Source organism: Symphalangus syndactylus, chromosome 4 (assembly GCF_028878055.3).
Source record: "Symphalangus syndactylus isolate Jambi chromosome 4, NHGRI_mSymSyn1-v2.1_pri, whole genome shotgun sequence".
NCBI classification, from domain to species: Eukaryota; Metazoa; Chordata; class Mammalia; order Primates; family Hylobatidae; genus Symphalangus; species Symphalangus syndactylus.
This window is the reverse complement of record NC_072426.2, coordinates 83,271,391-83,291,454: the sequence shown is the minus strand read 5'-3', so window position 1 is coordinate 83,291,454 and position 20,064 is coordinate 83,271,391. Positions and strand designations below refer to the sequence as shown.

The following is a 20,064-nucleotide window of genomic DNA, read 5'->3' as shown; positions in this document are numbered from 1 at the left end:
AGGTTCTTCTTTGGAGGACTGGAAGAAGGGTGGGGGAGGGAGAGTGCAGAAAGAAGGACCAACAAGAAGAGAAAAGCACACACACAACACTGTCTCCTTTTGGAAATCCATACTCGAGGACTCTCCTGCAACATGGCTGTGTCCTTTGCAATAACGAATATCCCATCTAAAGAACAACTACAGATTCAACTGTAGTCAAGGCCCACAGACTCAAACTCTAGACAAGGGAATGAGATTATGCTCCGTGGATATGAAGGCACTAGTGGCAGCAGCAAAATAGAATGTAAATGGTTGCTTTCAGTATATCCTGCTCTAGGTTTTATAGTTTACAAAAGTTCTAAATGTAGATTTTTTTTCCTTAGAATTATTCAAAGACAGAATATACTCAAAGACTATATTCCAGGCAGAGATTCCACCAAAACATCTAAGCTGCCCTTCTCAAAAATATATTGGGTGAAAGAGATATTTGGTGGCAAGGTGGGAGAGAGGATAATAGTGAAAGAGATTAAAGCAGCTTTCCTTATTATTGTACATAAGGCAACAAGGAAATCCAACCCTTGGGGGAAAAAACTCAGAATGTGGCTTCTATCACTGTTAAAAGCTTTATGGAAGCAGATTACGAATTAGCAGTTATGCTATTTACTTAGCCTGCTAGGCCCATCTTAAGCTCGCTGCCCACCGTGACCTGGTCATACCAAACAGCCCTTACCTCCTCTTCTTTCTCTTCCTCAGTGTCCACAATACTGCCACGATCACTGCCTACAGAGCCTTCTGTTGAGAAGAGAGACATGTGTCACCACACCAATATTCACAAGAAAATATCCTTAGCTCAAAATCACAAACCACCATACAATAGCATCACAGAGATCTTGATAAAACCATCTATACCCACTTACTGGAATTGAAAGTATCATTATGGTGAGGAATTACATATTTATGTAGTCTTGAAGTATCTCTCCCCCAAAAAATTATTCATTACAAATAAAAATACAACTTGCTTGTACTCTTTAAAGATGTCAAGGTCATAAAAAGCAAAGAAAGCTTGAGAAATGGCATCACATTAAAAGATAACTGAAGATTTGACAACCAAATGTGGTGGTTGGTCCTGGATTGAGTCCTGGACCAGACAACAAAAGAGAGAGACTGTAAAGGGTGTCACTGGGACAAACAGCAAAATGTGAACATAGCAGCAGATTGGATAATACCCTTATGTCCAGGAAAATATCCTGGCTTTGTAATTCTACTGTGATTATACAAGAGATTTCCTTGTTCTTAGAAAACACACACAGAGCATCACCTGAGGTCAGGCGTTCGAGACCAACCTGCCTAACATGGTAAAACCCCATCTCTACTAAAAATACAAAAATTAGCCAGGCGTGGTGGCGGACGCCTGTAATCCCAGCTACTCAGGAGGCTGAGGTAGGAGAATGGCTTGAACCCAGGAGGTGGAGCTTGCAGTGAGCCAAGATCACGCCATTGCATTCCAGCCTGGGTAACCAGAGGGAAACTCCAGCTCAAAAAAAAAGAAAGAAAGAAAAGAAAGAAAAAGAGCTGGGCACGGTGGCTCACGCTTGTAATCCCAGCACTTTGGGAGGCCGAGGCGGGCAGATCATGAGGTTACGAATTCGAGACCAGCCTGGACAATATGGTGAAACCCCGTCTCTGCTAAAAATACAAAAATTGGCCAGGTGTGGTGGTGCACGCCTGTGGTCCCAGCTACTCAGGAGGCTGAGGCAGAAAAATCGCTTAAATCCAGGAGGCAGAGGTTGCAGTGAGCGGAGCTGAGATCCCACCACTGCACCCCAGCCTGGGCAACAGAGTGAGACTCTGTCTCAAAAAAAAAAAAAAAAAAAAGAAAAGAAAAAGAAAAGAAAAAAAGAAAACACACAGAGAAACATTTAGAAGCAACAGGGCATGAGCATGATGTCTCCCAAATAGGTTCAAGACAAAATATTACGTATATGTAGAGAACAATAAAACAAATGTGGTGAAATGTTTGTTAATTGGTAAACCCAGGTGAAGGGTATATGAGAGTTCTTTGAACTATTCTTGAAACTTTAATGTAAAATTTGAAATTATTTTAAAATAAAAAAGAAATGTTAAGGAACAAAATTATTTGGTGAAGAAAAGTACCTTCACTGGACAGCTCTCCAAGACCTACATCTTCTTGTTCCATGAACAGCTTTGACCCAATGAGATATGGTAAAGGACGATCAATGTATAGATCCTGTACATCACAAAAGGAATAAGCTGTCAAATGTTTCAGTTGAAAACAAACTTACATGTGCCACCTGATATCCTGTTCCATCTGACTATCCTAAACAAGCTACATAACGAAGATGGAGAATAAGAAACACGGCAGGACTAAAAGTTAAAAAAAAAAAATTCTTTTTTTCACTGATTTTTTAAAAAGTCAAATCCTAGGTAAAGATGTCAAGGTAAGGCCAGGCACCATGGCTCATGCCTGTAATCCCAGCACTTTGGGAAGCCAAGGCGGGTGGATCACTTGAGGTCAGGAGTTTGAGACCAGCCTGATCAACATGGTGAAACCCTGTGTCTACTAAAAGTACAAAAAAATTAGCGGGACATGGTGGTGGGCAACTGTCATCCTAGCTACTTGGGAGGCTGAGGCAGAAGAATCACTTGAACCCAAGAAACAGTGTTGCAGTGAGCTGAGATTGCACTACTGCACTCCAGCCTAGGCAACAAGAGCGAAACTCCATCTCAAAAAACAAAACAAAACAAAAAAGATGCCAAAGTAAAGCTGTATCACACAGAATCTCCCTCCCCAAGGGCCTAATTAACAAAATTTAACAAAAATGGCAAAAGCCTACCAAAAGTTTATCAGCAGCAAGCAAACAGGGAAAAGGGTACAACCTCCTAGTATAAGGTCCAAGAAGAGGAGGACCAAGGAAAGAAACTGAACATTCTGGTGAGCTGTCCTCTAAAATTTAGCAGTACTAATGAGACATAATATATATATATATATTTTAATATAAAAATAGATTAGGCCGGGCACAGTGGCTCATGCCTGTAATCCCAGCACTTTGGGAGGCTGAGGCAGGTGGATCACTTGAGGTCAGGAGTTTGAGACCAGCCTGGCCAACATGGTGAAACCCAATATCTACCGAAAATACAAAAAATTAGCCGGGTGTAGTGGTGCACACCTGTAATCCCATTTACTCAGGAGACTAAGACAGGAGAATCTCTTGAACCCAGGAGGCGGAGGTTGCAGTGAGCCAACATCACATCACTGCACTCCAGCCTGGGCAACAAGAGCAAAACTCCGTCTCAAAAATAAATAAATAAATAAATAAATAAATAAATAAGATTATAACTCAATAAACAGAAGAACAATACCCTCTAGTGGTTCCACACTGTCGAATTTAGAAAAGTGAAGTTGGTAAAATAAGACCAGATAAGAAAACACAGTGAGGTGCAGGAGACTGTGGGCCCAACAGCACATGCCGGAGATCTGCCCATGTCAGCCGTCTACTCCTGTCAGTCCCATACCACACACACATTACAAATTTAGGGTCGGTTGGTTGCAGTGGCTCCCACCTGTAATCCCAGTACTTTGGGAGGCTTAGGCGGGTGGATCACTTGAGGTCAGGAGTTCAAGACCAGCCTGGTCACCATGGTGAAACCCTGTCTCTACTAAAAAATACAAAAATTAGCCAGGTGTCATGTTACATGCCTGTAATCCCAGCTACTTGGAAGGCTGAGGCAGGAGAATCGCTTGAACCCAGGAGACAGAAGCTGCAGTGAGCCAAGACTGCACCACTGCACTCCAGCCTGGGCAACAAGAGTGAAACTCTGTCTCAAAAAAAAAAAAAAAAGGGGGGGTCGAGAAAGTGCTCCACCCTTGCACAGCCTCCTACCTCCACTGCTGAAGGAAATGCTGCCCTGTCCCCTGTGAGGCATTGCCCTTTGGCAATGGTATCTCTTCCCTGTCAAAGGACTCTGGGGCAGGGGCGAATAATTCTGATGTTTCACACAACGGGAAGATTGGGAAGGTTAACGTAAAGGTTCAACGACATCACAGCAACCAATGGAGTATAAGGCAAAGACAGCATGAATTTGGACTAATTCTTAATGACTCAGAAGACATGCCCAAATCCTCCTACAGAAGAAAAGTGTACCTCCACAACTTTCTCTTCAAGGGGAAAAAAAAAGAGAGAAAGTGCTGTGTGTCTTGGAAGTATCAAGTGTGGTCCAGCCAATACATTTCCCAGAGTCCACTGCTGACTTTTAAAGGCATACAGTGAAAATCTAAGCAGCAAGTGTACTGGTCAGTGCCAAATGATCTGCCTCAATTTGGTGTGACTCAGCAAAGCTCAAACTGGAAGAGAAATGTGCAGCTACAGAATAACAAGAAGAGTTTGGTTCAGGCTGGGTGTGGTGGCTCATGTCTGTAATCCCAGCACTTTGGGAGGCCAAGGCAGGCGGATCACTTGAGGTCAGGAGTTCGACACCAGCCTGGCCAACATGGTGAAACGCTGTCTATACTAAAAACACAAAAATCAGCTGGGTGTGGTGGTGGGCGCCTGTAATCCCAGCTACTCGGGAGGCTGGGGCAGGAGAATCGCTTGAACCCGGGAGGCAGAGGCTGCAGTGAGCCAAGATCGTGCCACACACTCCAGCATGGAGGACAGAGTGAAACTCCGTCTCAAAAAAAAAAAGTTTGGTTCTGTGGCATGTTTTAATTCGGAAGGCCTCGTGTGTCACAAGGTCTCTTTCTATAAATCACTGTGGTAACTTTCTGTGTTCACTACCGAGAGACTCTGTGTCACTCCAATTATCTCTTTGAACAATGTGGGAGAAAGTCTGTCAAGCAACCAACACTCACTAGGCTATGAGGGAGCCTGGACATTAATGCTCACAGCAGCTTCATTTGTATTTAATAATTGCCCAAATCGAAAACAACCCAAATGCCTTTCAGTTCTTCTGCAGTCTTGCTTAGCCCAAGCTACATAATTTCAGGTTCCCAACACTGTTTCTTTTGAGCCTCCCCACCCTTCAAACCCCAATTCAAATATCTTTGCCCCAAAGTTCCAGCTGGAAGTCAATTCTCTCTCAGGGCATTTACAATGGTTACTCGTATGAATGTCTCCTCTCTCCCACCAGACTGCAACACACACCTCGAGAGTAGAGGTCATGCTCTGCATCTTTGCACCCCCAACTTGACATGTTGCCTTGCACCTCACAAGTACTCCATCAGTGCTCGGGTAAAGCGAGTCTTTCTGGTGGAGTCAATGTGAGACTACTAAGTGACATACTCACTTCCCAGAGGTTAAGTCCATGACTTACTAGTCGTGTGCCCAATTAAAGTAGCCCAAACATAATAGCTGTGCAATAAATATTTAAGTTGAATGTCTTCACCTTTGGTTCAAGGATCAGTTCCACCCGCCCATTAGCATCATCTTCCTCAGAGTCTGAGTTTCCTGCTTTGATATCAAGTTGCTCAAAGGCACTGTCCAATACTTGTAAGCCATAGTTCACAGCCTCCTGGACTTTAGGAATGAGATCTACTTCTTTCTGCTCTCGAGTCTTCTCCTACAAAATAAATACCACGCAGTATGAGTCTCCAATATACTGATACCACCCCAAGAGAATATTGTGAATGTTCTCTAAAGCCTAGCCTCAAGCTCCAAAAAAACTTATTTAAAAATGTTAACAAAGTCAAATTCTGCTGAATGCCTTGGCACAGACTTTGGAGTAAGACTGCAAGTTTTAAATCCCAAGTTTGCCCCTTTCTGGACATGCATCAAACTACCTAAGGTTCCATAGTTCAAGGGTCATCGTCCACAAAAGCAGAGGTACAAATACTGTGTGGAGAAGTATCCCAACAATGAATGCACGCCGTTTCCCCACTACTGGAGGGCCCAGACTCTCAGGCTCACCATGACTATCCCACGAGCCCTGGTTATCCCTTGGGTAATCTTAGGTGTTAAGACTTAGAAGGAAGGTCACAGAGGTCTCATTTTTCAATTACAGTTTAAAAAGACAAAAAAAAAAAAAAATACTGGACAATTATAATTATTTTAGAAATCTGTTCTACATCAAAAGGGGGTCATTTTCATCTCTGGTCTATTCTGTGTATACCCTACAACAATGCCTCACTCAAGAAAAAAGGTTTGTTTCATATCACCAACAGGCTGAGAATCTCCCTCAGGTGTCTTCTTCCTGCAACAGCAGCTCTCAATGGCAGTCCCCGCAGACACAAGTGTGCCGTTGTGAGAAATACTGAAAAATATTTAGTGTCATTTCCCCCCCTCACAAATATTCTAGAAGGAACCAAACCACACAGTGCTGTTCTGAGGGCCAAACGCAAAAAAAACCCTATGAGTATTTTAGTCTTTTATCTCAAGTACTGAAGTCTTTCTAACTGAACTTTTTTGTCTTGGTTGTGTATTTTTCTACTTGGATATGCTTGATTCTGAGTTAAATAGCCAATACTGTACTGAGTTTGTGAAAATGTGTATGAAATATATAGCAGTTTTTAAAAATAGTACATTAAATACCTATCACCTTCAAATGAAACCCTGAATTGGTATAACCAGATAGTACTGCACTTAAATGGTGAGCAAATCCTTGAGTTCCATTAAAAATAAAATAACCTGCTGGGCACAAGAGCTCACGCCTGTAATCCTAGCACTTTGGGAGGCCAAGGCTGGCAGATCACTTGAGGTCAGGAGTTTGAGACGAGCCTGGCCAACATGGCGAAACCCCATCTCTACAATAAATACAAAAAAATTAGCCAGGCGTGGTGGCACACGCCTGTAGTCCCAGCTACTCGGGAAGCTGGGCCAGGAAAATCACTTGCACCCAGGAGGCAGAGGTTGCAGTGAGCCGATATCGTGCCACTGCACTCCAGCCTGGGCGATAGAGTGAGACTCTGTCTCAAAAAAAAAATTTTTTTTTAAATAAAAAATAAAATAAAATAAAATAACTTTTTTTTTTTTTTTTTTAATGCTGGCAACAGGCAGAACTATAGCTGGTTTCGAATACCCTTTTCCTAGTCTAACAGCTTCATCTGTTATAAGTAATAATTGCTGACAAAGCACCAACCTTTACAGGTGATCCGTATTTTCTGAATAAATGAGAACAGATTCAAAGCTACTCCAATAATAAACTTATTCACAGTCCATGTGTCTTCCTGAGTGGAAGAAAAAGAAACCTCTGCTGGAGTGCTAAGAAGTCAGTGTGACCCAGAACCTCTTAGCTATGTTTTGGGCTCTGGTGTGAGAAGATCTCAGGAAGAAGGCTAGTCCATCTGTAACTCAGGAAGCCACAGGAAAAAACTGACCTCTGTGACCCTCCAAACCTGTAATATGTACTATCTGGCCCTTTACAAAAGAAGTTTGCTGACTTCTACTCTATTCTCACACCAGAATTCAAGGATCTGATCTCTGTATTAGTTAATACACTACATTTCAGAAACAAAGGAAAGAATCCCCTCTCAGGCTGCTGTCAGGAGCAGTCCCTCCCTTTCCCACCCCGCCCACCATCCCCCAGCTCCCACATAACACATTGATCTCCATCACACTTTTCAAAGTCAGAAACTCAGCTGAAGAGTGATTTCATACAAGTACCTGCTCTGTTTTTTCTGCCTCAGCCTTGAGTACTGGCTCCTCCACTTCTTCATCGTATACACGCTAAATATGGAAGCAAACTCAATGTTAAAAGGTCAACACGTCATTGGAAATAAATCACAATATAAGAACTAAACACACAGTAACTAAGGACAAAGATGGGGAAGGAAATGGTTATTCAGCAAAGGGCTGAGACCACTACCAGTGGGTGTCTGTGACAGTGGGTCAGGGACAAACAGCAAAGAATAATCCATTCGCCAAAAAAAAAAAAAAATTTTTTTAATTACAAATGACTAGGAAACATGATGAAACTTTAACCTCGTTGTAAACCAAGAGTTGCAAAAACAGTAAGATATCAGTCTTCACACCTTTTCATTTAACCTAGTAATGTTGCTGGGCAATGATATAATATTCTCGCCCCAGGTTACGGAGAATGTCAACTGGTGTCATTTATCAACTAGGAAACAAGAACTTCAGGATTTTGAACAAGGAAAATGGTAAGGGCAAAACTTATTTTCATTCAGTTGCTTAAAATGGCTGATAAATTTTTATTATCCCATTTGTATGAAAGCAGAGAGAAAAATCTACCACTGACTTGCCAGAAAGGCTGGGCACTTGACTGACCCTGACAGCATGGGTAGGCAAGACTCTCTTTCCAGAAAAGACCCACTGCTCTGCCAAATCACTGTGATTCTTGGTTTTTAAAATCATTTTTATGTTTTAAAAACTACCAAAGTACAACATGCTTGTTATAAAAAGTCAATATAGGCCAGGTGCGGTGGCTCACGCCTGTAAGCCCAGCACTCTCTGAGACCGAGGCAAGGGGATCACTTGAGCTCAGGAGTTCAAGACCAGCCCGGGCAACATAGTGAGACCTCATCTCTACAAAAAATACAAAAATTAGCCAGGTATGGTGGTGTACACCTGTAATTCCAGCTACTTGTGGGGCTGAGTCAGGAGGAACTCTTGAACTTGGGAGGTAAAGGCTGCAGTGAGCCCTGGTTGCACCACTGCACTCCAGCTTGGGTGACAAAGTGAGACCCTATCTCAAAAATGAAATGAAATGAAAAATTTTTAAAAAGAAATAAATAAAAAATATAAATGAACTGATGAAAATCTTCTGGCATTAGACAGTGGCCGTGATTATAAAACTTTGAGTACACTAAAACCCACCAAACTGTATACTTTTTAAAGGGGTGAATTTTATGGCATGTGAATTCTATCTCAATTTTTAAAATTTTAAGTCAATATAAAGGCACATGTAAAAGAGATGTATTTTAAAATAGTTCCCTCCCTATCCCCAACCTGATCCTTGGAATACCCAGTGTAAGCCTGGTGTGTATGCTCATTTCCTGAGGCTCTTAACACAAATATAAGCAAACACGTGCATATATTTAGAGCTCTCCTACCCTTCCTGCTTATTTATTTATTTATTTAGAGACAGAGTCTAGCTCTGTCACCCAGGCTGGAGTGCAGTGGCAGGATCTTGGCTCACTGCAACCTCCACCTCCCAGGCTCAAATGATTCTCTCGCCTCAGCCTCCCGAGTAGTTGGGATTACAGGCATGCACCACCACACCCAGCTAATTTGTTTTTGCCCTTTTTTTCTTTTTGAGACAGAGTCTCACTCTGTTGCCAAGGCTGGAGTGCAGTGGCGCGATCTTGGCTCACTGCAAGCTCTGCCTCCTGGCTTCACGCCATTCTCCTGCCTCAGCCTCCCAAGTAGCTGGGACTACAGGTGCCTGCCACCACGCCCGGCTAATTTTTTTTGTATTTTTAGTACTGATGGGGTTTCACCATGTTAACCAGGATGGTCTCTATCTGACCTCGTGATCCACCCACCTTGGCCTCCCAAAGTGCTGGGATTACAGCTGTGAACCACCGTGCCTGGCCTGCATTTTTTTTTTTTTTTTTTAGTAGAGATGGGGTTTCACCATGTTGGCCAGGCTGGTCTCAAACTCCTTGACCTCAAGTGATCCGTTGGCCTTGGCCTCCCAAAGTGCTGGGATTACAGGTGTGAGAGCCATTGTGCCCGGCTGAAGCTGATTATTTATTTATTCTTGTTACCTAGAGAGGGATTTTACCTAGAAAGGGAATAAATAAATCTTAATAGTCATTCCCAGATTCTATGCACAAATGTGTAGAATTCCCTGTCACTAGCAGCGTAGTCAAGTGCCCCTTACCCAAACCTTTGCCAGCAATGGCTCCTGTCCACCCATCTTTAAGTATCTGCCAATCTGATCAAACAATGTTGTTTTTAAATGATCCTATCTTCTGACCCAAAATTCTACTTCTTGAAATTTAGCTCCAATGAAAATTATCATAAATGCAAACATCAGAATGTTCATGGTATCATGATTTCCAGCAGAAAGTCACAAATACCAAATTTATAATTCTATGCAATTCCAATCAAACACTAATAAAATATTCTGTGGCACAATATAGTAAGATAATCCTGCTGGGGGCAGTGGCTCATGCCTGTAATCCCAGCACTTTGGGAGGCTCATGCCTGTAATCCCAGCACTTTGGGATAACCTGCGGTCAGGAGTTTGAGACCAGCCTGGCCAACATGGCAAAACCCCATCTTTACTAAAAATATAAAAATTAGCTGGATGTGGTGGCGGGTGCCTGTAATCCCAGCTACTCAGGAGGCTGAGGCAGGAGAATCGCTTAAACTTGGGAGGCAGAGGTTGCAGTGAGCCAAGATTGTGCAACTGCACTCCAGTCTGGGCAACAAGACTGAAACTCTATCTCAAAAAAAAATAAATAAATAAGTAAAAGATAATCCTCAAATTCACACAGAAAAGTAAAAAGCCAAAGATTGATAACCATGACAACTCTGAATAAAAAGAGATTATGGGGACTTGCCCTAATAAGACATTAGAAATCTGCAGTATTTAAGTTTATGATACTGGCAGACAGCAGAGAAACAAAACAAACCGCAGAGGGCAGAAACAGACCCACAATTCCATGGAGGCCTGATTTTATTTTCACATAAACACACACAAACATTCATACATAATAGTCAATAAAGAAAACAACAACTACACAATAAAGGTTATCTACAAGGGATAAAAATGAAATCCCTCTCTAGGTAAAAAGAATAAAAAGTTGGCCAGGCATGATGGCGAACACCTGTGGTCCTAGCCAGCTATTCAGGAGGCTGAGGTGGGAGGATGGCTTGAGCCCAGGAGTTTGAGGCTGCAGTGAGCTGTTTGCACCACTGAACTCTAGCCTGGGCAACAGAGGGAGATCCTGTCTCAAAAACAAAAAAAGAATAAAAAGACAGAGATACCAAGGAATCCCCACCCAAAATGATTAGTTAAGGATATGGGGGGTAGGCACCTTTGAAGCAAATGTGGCAAAATATGAAACTACTGATGCTAGGTGCTACATTTTCTTAGCACTTGTGGTTTCTCTCTGAACTTTTCTATTTATTTATGAAACATTTCATAAATAACATTGAATATTGGAAGATTATTAAATTATGATATGGTTTAAGAACAAAAAAATCAAATTCACAAAAGTCTCAAAGATGGGTTAAATAAGTTCACATTAAGAAAAAAAGTAGGCTGCAACTGTAAATACACACACACACACACACACAGAGTCATCTAGAAAAGGTTAAAGTTAAAAAACAGGAACAGAAAAAAATACACTGAAAAGTTCAATGGTTGGTTAATTTGGGGTAGCTGATTTTTTGTAGGTTCAATTATTTATTTATTTATTTTTTTTTTTTTTTTTTTGAGATGGAGTCTCACTCTGTCACCCTGGCTGAAGTGCAGTGGCGGGATCTTGGCTCACTGCAAGCTCCACCTCCCAGGTTCACGCCCTTCTCCTGTCTCAGCCTCCCGAGTACCTGGGACTACGGGCACCCGCCACCACACCTGGCTAATTTTTTTGCATTTTTCAGTAAAGACGGAGCTTCACCGTGTTAGACAGGATGGTCTCAATCTCCTGACCTCCTGATCCGCCCGCCTCGGCCTCCCAAAGTGCTACAGGCGTGAGCCACCGCACCCGGCCTACTGTAGGTTCAACTCTTTTAAGCCTGATGTCTGCATGGGAAATGGACTTAGAATATATGTGCTAAACGTTGAGAGGCTCCCCTCAAGCTGAGGAAATTTCACGATTTTTCTTTTTCTTACTTTTCCTAATTGCTCTATAAAGATCAGGAAATATTTGGTAATTTTCAAAGTCAGGACCCCAAAAAGGTAAGTAAATCTCAAAAGTGAGACTTTAAGACCTGGCAGCTACCATGGTTACTTATCAGCAGCCTGCAGCTAGAAAGCCAAATGTGACATCTAAGAAACCTAAACCCATGGGACCTAAAGCCCATGGGATCTTTTCAGGGTGAGCAGGGCTATGTATCCTCAAGTACTTCATATCCAGCAGATAACCAGTGCTAACTTCTTTCATCCTCACCTGCTAAACTCACAGCTTCATGTGTTTTGTGATCAATTTACAGTCAGATAGCTATACCCAGGACTGTTAAATATCTTTGGTATTGCTCCTCATCTGGGAGACACGGTAAAAGGGGAAAGTGGGTAACTGGGGAAAAAGGGACCACGGCTGGAGAGTAACAGATTATACACAGCCCTGGTCCCTTTCATTTATGCGTACTCTCATTCATTCAAATATTCACTGGGTCCCTAAATATCAGGCTTGTGCTGGACCCCTCAAATATATTTGTTGTTAAAAATATGGAGCTTGATTTAGCAGGAGAGTCCAATTCATCAAATCCCATCAATAACTGTAAAATTACAATTATAAGAAGTCTACTAAAGAATGTGATGCTTCAAGTGCTTTTATCCAGGGGGTCTGCCTAGTGCAGAGGGTCCAGGAGGAAGTAATATAATTGAGCAGAGACCTAGAAGACAGACAAATGTCAATCAAAGGGTAGAGGCATAGGAAGCAATGTAAGCAAAGGCCCCATAGCAGCAGGGCATATGGCATCTCCAAGGAATGAGAAGGCTGGAGTGTCAAAAGCAAGGGGCATTATGTAAAATAAAGCAGGTCTAGGGGGTGAGGGAGAAACCTGTGCAGGAAATTATATGCCAATAAGGCTTTTGGGCTTTACCTCCTTCTCTCTAATTGCTGAGTACTTGACAGTTTCAGCAACTCCATCTGTTTCTTCAATAGAAAAGTAGAAAAGGAGGGAAAAATGACCAAAATTCAGCTTTTATAAATCAACAGGAGGATGATCTGGAAAATTAACCCATTTATGCCTAGTGTCCCATTATTGGAATGCTAAGCTTGTGGGAGTTATGTATATCCTACTGCTCAAGGTCATTGCCAAGGTCTGGCTTTTCACAAAAAAATTCTAACCTTGGGCATAAACGGGTTAATTTGTTTCATTCTGGAATTTTTTTTTTTTAATTTTACAAAGCTAAGATTTTGAAACAATTGACTTTAAAAAGAAAAAATCCTCCCTCACCAGTTCATTTAACAAACTAAAGTCATTAACTATGGCACTTGGTATTTCAGGATGCAATTCCTAAATTAACAGATAATTAAGCCTTTAGAATTGTGTTGCCTTCTAATTAGACACTAGAACACTGGCCAATGTTAATTAGTATTTCTTCTCCCTCCGAGTCCCCTCTTGAGCCTTTACTAATGCTACTAATTTCTCTTGCCCTAGAAAGTCTTGACTGTTCTTGCCCTAGAAAGTCTGGATTGTTTCACTAACTTTATAACATAGTTTGCAACTTTGTGGCTGCCTCTGAGGCTAATTAGTAAAACCCAGAAACCTATCTGACTTTGAATGTTTCTGATAAATTACCATGAAACCAAATGGCACCATAATTCAAGCTAGAATTGTATTACCTAAGTACTGATGTCAGGGTTTGAAAATAAAACATTAAAAAGCCAGATCACCAGGTATGGTGGCTCACACCTGTAATCCCAGCACTTTGGGAGGCCGAGGCGGGTGGATCACGAGGTCAGGAGATCGAGACCACCCTGGCTAACATGGTGAAACCCCATCTCTACTAAAAATACAAAAAAATTAGCCGGGCGTGGTGGTGGGTGCCTGTAGTCCCAGCTACTCAGGAGGCTGAGGCAGGAGAATGGCATGAACCTGGGAGGTAGAGCTTGCAGTGAGCCGAGATTGCACCACTGCACTCCAGCCTGGGCGACAGAGTGAGACTCCATCTCAGAAAAAAAAAAAAAGCCAGATCACTGACAAATATATATCAGCAAGTACATTTTTTCAGAGTTTTATTAAGTATTAGCTGTTTTCTCAGTATTATCATGCTTTGCCACAAATGAAAAAAACCTATAGCATGTGGCCTTATAGAAGGTCTGGGAAGTAATTAAGATTTGGCAGTGGCAAACAGCACATCCGGAGAAGAGTTCTGGCTGCAGACTGGAAGGCAAACGGGCATCAAGACTTAACACTAAGGGCCGAGCACAGTGGCTCACGCCTGTAATCCTAGCACTTTGGGAGGGTGAAGCAGGATAACTGCTTGAACCCGGGACGTGGAGGTTGCAATGGGCAGATTGCTTGAGGTCAGGAGTTCAAAAGCAGCCTCACCAACATGGTGAAACCCCATCTCTACTAAAAATACAAAAAAATTAGCCAGGCCTGGTGGCGGGAGCCTGTAATCCCAACTACATGGGAGGCGTGGGCAGGAGGATTGCTTGAACACAGGAGGCGGAGGTTGCAGTGAGCCGAGATGGTGTCACTGCACTCCAGCCTGGATGACAGAGCAAGACTCTGTCTCGGAAGAGGAAAAAAAAAAAAGCTAAGGCTAAAGGGATGGAGAGATGGATGGAAAACAGGAAATCCCCAGTTGCGGACAGAAATAAAGAACAATTACCAAAACACAATGAAACAAAACCAAAAAAACTCCACAAAAACTACATCATGGAAAACTCAGAATCTACGAAAACTTGGCTAGAAAAGAAGAGCTGGAGAAAAGATAAGACCTAAGACTGTGATTGAGAAAAACTGTATGATGTTCCCCATTTCTCCCCACTGAAGTATTGATCTGGCACCAATCTAGTACCAATCTGGTACAGGCACATTGGGTACACAGTAAACTTCCCTTGCCAGGCGCGGTGCCTCAGGCCTGCAATCCCAGCACTTTGGGAGGCCAAGGTGGGCGGATCATGAGGTCAGGAGATCGAGATCATCCTGGCTAACTCAGTGAAACCCCGTCTCTTCTAAAAATACAAAAAATTAGCCAGGCGTGGCGGCACGTGCCTGTAGTCCCAGCTACTTGGAAGGTTGAGGCAGGAGAATGGTGTGAACCCGGGAGGCAGAGCTTGCAGTGAGCGGATATCACGCCACTGCACTCCAGCCTGGGTGACAGAGCGAGACTCCGTCTCAAAAAAAAAAAAAAAAAAAAAAAACTTCCCAAATCCTTTGGGACTCTGGTGCTACAGCACTGACTGCAGAGAAGAGCTGACTACCTGATCCAGCAGGGAAAGTACAGAATGAAAAGAACAGGAGTGCTTAAAAGGACACCAAATTAATCTTGATGAAAACATTATGGGGCTGTGCACACCACACAAGTTGAGTCTAGAGTCCCTGACTTTACCAGTGAGATAGTCAGGACCAAGCATGGACATTCTGTGTAAACAGTCAGAAAACTACTGATTTTCTTTGAATACTTTTTTTTTTTTTTTTGAGACGGAGTTTCGCTCTTGTTGCCCAGGCTGGAGTACAATGGCAGGATCTCAGCTCACTGCAACCTCCGCCTCCCAGGTTCAAGCAATTCTCCTGCCTCAGCCTTCCCAAGTAGCTGGGATTGCAGGCATATGCCACCATGCCCAGCTAATTTTGTATTTTTTCAGTAGAGATGGGGTTTCTCCATGTTGGTCAGACTGGTCTCGAACTCTCGACCTCAGGTGATCCACCCGCCTCGGCCTTCCAAAGTGCTGGGATTACAGGCGCGAGCCACCACGCCCGGCCGAATACTTGTTATTTTTCAAACTCATGAGTACTCCTTTGCTGTTAAAGGAAATAACTGGCAAAGAGATTTCTAACACCTTTATTAATATCTTTATTTTACATATAGCTCTCCAAAAAAAGACAGGAAGTGGCATTTAACTCGAGCTACTAAAAAATGCACAAACATGCTGCACAAGTTGACTACATGGCATTCTCTGGTGTTCTCTTAACTATTCTAAATCTTGGGCTTTTTTTTATAATTTCATGATTCTGAAAATTTCATTACTTTATATCTAACAATCTCAGGAGATAGCTTACTTTAATCATCCTTTTTCCACAAATGAATGCTGATATTCAGAAAGTTGGAACACCCTATGAGAAACACAGGTCTGTTACCTAAGCTTCCTCTCCATCCTCATCTCTTAAGTCTCCACTCTGCTCCAGCCACACTTACTTCCTTTGTATGCTGGAATTACACTATTTGCCAAGGGAGAGGCTCTATCTAATTTACCTATGTATTCCTACCATCTAGAAAAAACAGTAAATAGACAAAAATCACACATAGGTTTAAGCTCAGTAATCTGTTTATAGTTGATTCCATATTTTAAGTTTAGCCATCAGAAACTTTAGTTGAGAATACTGCAAGCAGACATATATATCCCCTGAATATAATTTATCAGAACATAATGACCCCAATCACATGCTGGTGTCCAGAGGGTCTAACCAGGTAAACAACTGTCCTTACAGATCACGCCACAACAAAGGTAGTGTGAGTGCCACACAATTCAGCACAATTGCTGACTACTCTCAAAACTGACAAAAGATGGAAGCACTGAAGTATAAGAAAATTTTATCATCAGACTTTTTTAGAGGCTTGGAAAAAAGGACTTAAAACTTTACAAATAAAAAAGAGGCATTAATCCCAGAGAAAAAAGCTTCAATTACCAAAAACCACACTTCCATCAAAATTTAGGAGGGAACCTAACAGTAAGTTATTTAAAATTACAATATCTCCTACTCCCAAAAAAGGAATTATAACTAAATAACTCACATTCTCAATGAACTGGGTATTAGAGAGCATAAGGAAGTCATTGAAGACATTATGCAGGCGACAATCTGTGGCTTTGGTTTCCCGAATTAGTCCGTCCACTTGTTTCTTGATTTCATGGGTCCTAGAGATAGTTTGCTGTGAAAATTCCTGTAGAAACTGTAGTAGCTATTTTAAAAAATAAACATACAGTAGTATCAATGTTACATGTATCTATTCTGCATGTCACATCAAAAAAGAACCCATTTCCTTTCACCTTTGAGTGTTAGAATGTGAAAGAAATGCTTTTTTTTTTTTTTGAGACGGAGTTTCACTCTGTTGCCTGGGCTGAGTACAGTGGCGCCATCTCGGCTCACTGCACCTCCCGCGTTCAAGCGATTCTCCTGCCTCAGCCTCCCAAGTAGCTGGAATTACAGGTGCCTGCCACAACGCCCAGCTAATTTTGTGTATTTTTAGTAGAGATGGGGTTTCACCATGTTGGCCAGGCTGGTCTCGAACTCCTGACCTCGTGATTCGCCCACCTCAGCCTCCCAAAGTGCTAGGATTACAAGTGTGAGCCACCGTGCCCGGCCGGAATGCTGGTTTTGACAAGTACTAAAACCAAGTGACATTGAAAAACACTAAGAAAGCTCATCAAAAGAGTGGCAATGAGCTAATGGACACCTATCTCGTTTCTGGAAAAATTTAAAATCCCTGTTTGGCACTGGGTGTGGTGGCTCACGCTTGTAATCCCAGCACTTTGGGAGGCTGAGGCGGGGTTATTGCTAGAGTCCCGGAGTTGGAGACCAGTCTGGGCAACATAGCAAGACCCCCATCTGTACTAAAATTAAATAAATAAACAAATCAGACAGGTGTGGTGGACGCCTATAGTCCCAGCTACTCAGGAGGCTGAGGTGAGAAGATCACCTGAACCCCAGAGGATTCAGTGAGCCAAGATCGAGCCACCTGCACTCCAGCCTGGGCGACAGGGCAAAACCCTGTCTCCTTTTAAAAGTCGTCTTTGGTTGTCAATCTACAGAGATCACAGACCAAGGGTGAGCTAATCAACCACCACTCTTATTCAAAAATCCTATTCATTTGGGACTCGAACAGTTCTGAGCTTTTTGGGCCCCCGATTTGAAGAATCCCATTAAAGGATATCCACATACTGGCTTGTCTCCCACCCCATTTAGTCCAGGTCCCGACAGGAATCGCCTCCCTAGTACCCGAGCAATCCCTCAGTGTGGCGGAAACGGATTTCCCCTCTGGATGGAGCTGAGCGCACTGCCAGAAACCCCGTGAAGGGAACGTCGCGTCTGGGCCGCGGTCAGGGTCTGCCCCTCTCCCTGGTGGCCGGGGACTGCCAGGGTGGCATTCTCGGGGGCTAAACGGGGCTTCTGTTCCTAAGCGGGCAGGCAACGGGACGGGTCAGGTGCAGGGGCAGTCGCGGCCCGGTCCTCCCGCGCGCAGGCCAAGCGTCACCCCTGCCGCTCTCGCGTCCCCGGGGCCCGCCTCTCACGCCCGCGTCGGCCGCCAGCGACCAGCTCTGGCTACTCCTGCGGATCTCCTCCACCGACCACGGCCGCTCCCACACGGGCTCCGACGCCGGCGCCAGCTCCTGGTCGGGGGTGGTCCGGTTCATCTGCAGCGAAAAAAACGAGAAGAGAGGCTGAGACTGAGGGCACCAGGGACGGCGGCCCCAGCCCAGGCCGGCCCCTCTCCGGCCCGCCGCCCTCACCATCCCAGCCGCCAGGCTCGGTGGGCTCCGACGCTGCCCGCACGCGCCGAGGACTGCAGAGCACCGGAAGCCTAGCCCCAGCCAAGCTGCCCAGGGCGTGATCGGCCTCACGTGACCTGACGTCACGTGACAGGACCTGCACGTGATCCGACCAACGCTGCTGAGGGGAGGAAGCTGCGGAAGTGGACTAGGACTGGAGTTTGGGGTTCTACGCTAGGTTGGGGCGGAGGAAGCTGGAGGAGAGGGGCTGACGCCAGGGAACGCTGCAGAGGCGGGTTGGCCGGGTGGCGCAGCGGCCCAAGGCCCAAGGCAGCGGCGCGGGATCGGCCACAGCACCGGCTGCCAGTTTGGCGGGTCTGGAGAGAGGGGACCTCAAGCAGCCCGTGGAGCAACCAGCCTGGGAGCCTTCGACGTCGGCGCTGTGGGCGAAGGAAAAGGCCTGGCCTGCTGCTTCTTCTCTTGCAGCAAAATCCGCTGCTTCGAAGGAGCTGGTAGGCGGGCGCTTTGTAGATAGAGAATCCCTGATCTGCCTGGGCATCATCTTGCTCTTTATGACCTGCTTGGCTGTCACTGTGTAGGGCCTGCTTAAAGTCCTTTGCACTCTCAGCATTGCCCTCAAGTTCAAGGACAAGCTTCTCATTATGACAGGCATAAAACTCTTTATAATTCGTCCTCCACTTTCCCAGCTCAGGGCTCCAGCTGTTCTGTCTCACACTTCCTTGAAGTTCCTCTGCTGAGTCGCCCTTGTGCCAGACCAACTTACTAAAATAAAAATCCCAATTTCTTTCCAGTCATGTGTGCCCAAGGGCGAGTTATTTAACTTTTCTGAGCTTTCCTCGGTAAAACGAAGCTACATATCTTGCAAGGATGTGATATTAAAGTGATAATATTGTAAAACAGCTGCCACGGTGCTTGGCCGAGGGTGAGCCTTCAACCTAGAACATACCACTGTCATGCACCTTGCTCACACTCCCAATCCCGGACTTTTCTTCTGTAGTCACCTCAGTTATCACCTCATTAAATAACAACCTGATTATCCCAAGTACAGCTTAAGTGACTTAAGTTATTTTCAATGGCTAGCGGAAGGGGCTCCGCTATATTGGAGAGCTGGGGTGGTCTGGAGTTCCACGGTGTGGTGGGCCAGGGGACACCTCTCCTGCGGCCTCTCAGTGTCTCGCCGGCGGGGTTCGGCCCGAGCTAGATAGACACAGCCCTTGGCGGATTTAAACAACCTAAACATTAAACAATACAGCTGCCTCAAATCTTTGGGAATTTCAGAATGACTGGCACTGCCGAAGCTGTTCCAAATTTTGAAGAGATGTTTGCTAGTAGATTCCCAGAAGATGACAAGGAGTATCAGGAATACTTGAAACGCCTTCCTGAGTCCTCTCCAATTGTTGAGGAATGGAATAGCAGAGCTGGTGGGAACCAAAGAAACAGAGGCAAGCGGTTGCAAGATAACAGACAGTTCAGAGGCAGGGACGGCAGATAGGGGTGGCCAAGTGACAATCGATCCAATCAGTGGCGTGGACAATCCTGGAGTAACAATTACCCGCAACACAGACAAGAACCTTTCTATCCCCACCAATATGGACATGGTTACAACCAGCCGCCCCCTTACGATAGAAATGTTGGCAGCTTTTAGTAAAAGCATTTACTCTGTTACCACGACAAAAGTTTGGGTGTCTTCTGTCGGTCATAGTTGTTTTTTTTGTTTGTTTTTGAGATGGAGTCTCGCTCTGTCGCCCAGGCTGGAGTGCAGTGGCGCGACCTCGGCTCACTGCAAGCTCCGCCTCCCGGGTTCATGCCAT

At 44.2% G+C, this 20,064-nt stretch overlaps 2 protein-coding genes across 40 annotated transcripts in view; one reads left to right on the top strand and one right to left on the bottom strand.

Annotated features, from left to right (window-relative positions):
- Positions 1-18,410, bottom strand: part of LOC129480870 (WASH complex subunit 2A) — a 65,149-nt gene extending 46,739 nt beyond the window's left edge. For 33 of the 39 annotated variants that reach the window (XM_055275306.2, XM_063637402.1, XM_055275325.2 and 30 more), the window contains exons 1-7: positions 18,254-18,401; positions 18,035-18,157; positions 16,540-16,704; positions 7,596-7,658; positions 5,383-5,556; positions 2,134-2,227; positions 710-771 (exon numbers count right to left, since the gene is read on the bottom strand). In XM_055275306.2, coding sequence (XP_055131281.1) covers positions 710-771; positions 2,134-2,227; positions 5,383-5,556; positions 7,596-7,658; positions 16,540-16,704; positions 18,035-18,157; positions 18,254-18,256 — 684 coding nt within the window. In that variant the 5' untranslated portion in view covers positions 18,257-18,401. Of the gene's footprint in view, positions 1-709; positions 772-2,133; positions 2,228-5,382; positions 5,557-7,595; positions 7,659-9,436; positions 9,574-16,539; positions 16,705-18,034; positions 18,158-18,253 lie in introns of those variants that run through there. The other 6 variants (XM_063637397.1, XM_055275314.2, XM_063637406.1 and 3 more) reach the window with 3 other exon arrangements.
- Positions 18,411-19,439: 1,029 nt separating this feature from the next.
- On the top strand, positions 19,440-19,993 carry LOC129480871 (RNA guanine-N7 methyltransferase-activating subunit-like protein). Its single transcript, XM_063637440.1, is given in 1 exon segment — positions 19,440-19,993. A coding segment is annotated over 1 exon segment (366 nt). The 5' UTR covers positions 19,440-19,532; the 3' UTR covers positions 19,899-19,993.
- The last annotated feature ends 71 nt before the right edge of the window (positions 19,994-20,064 follow it).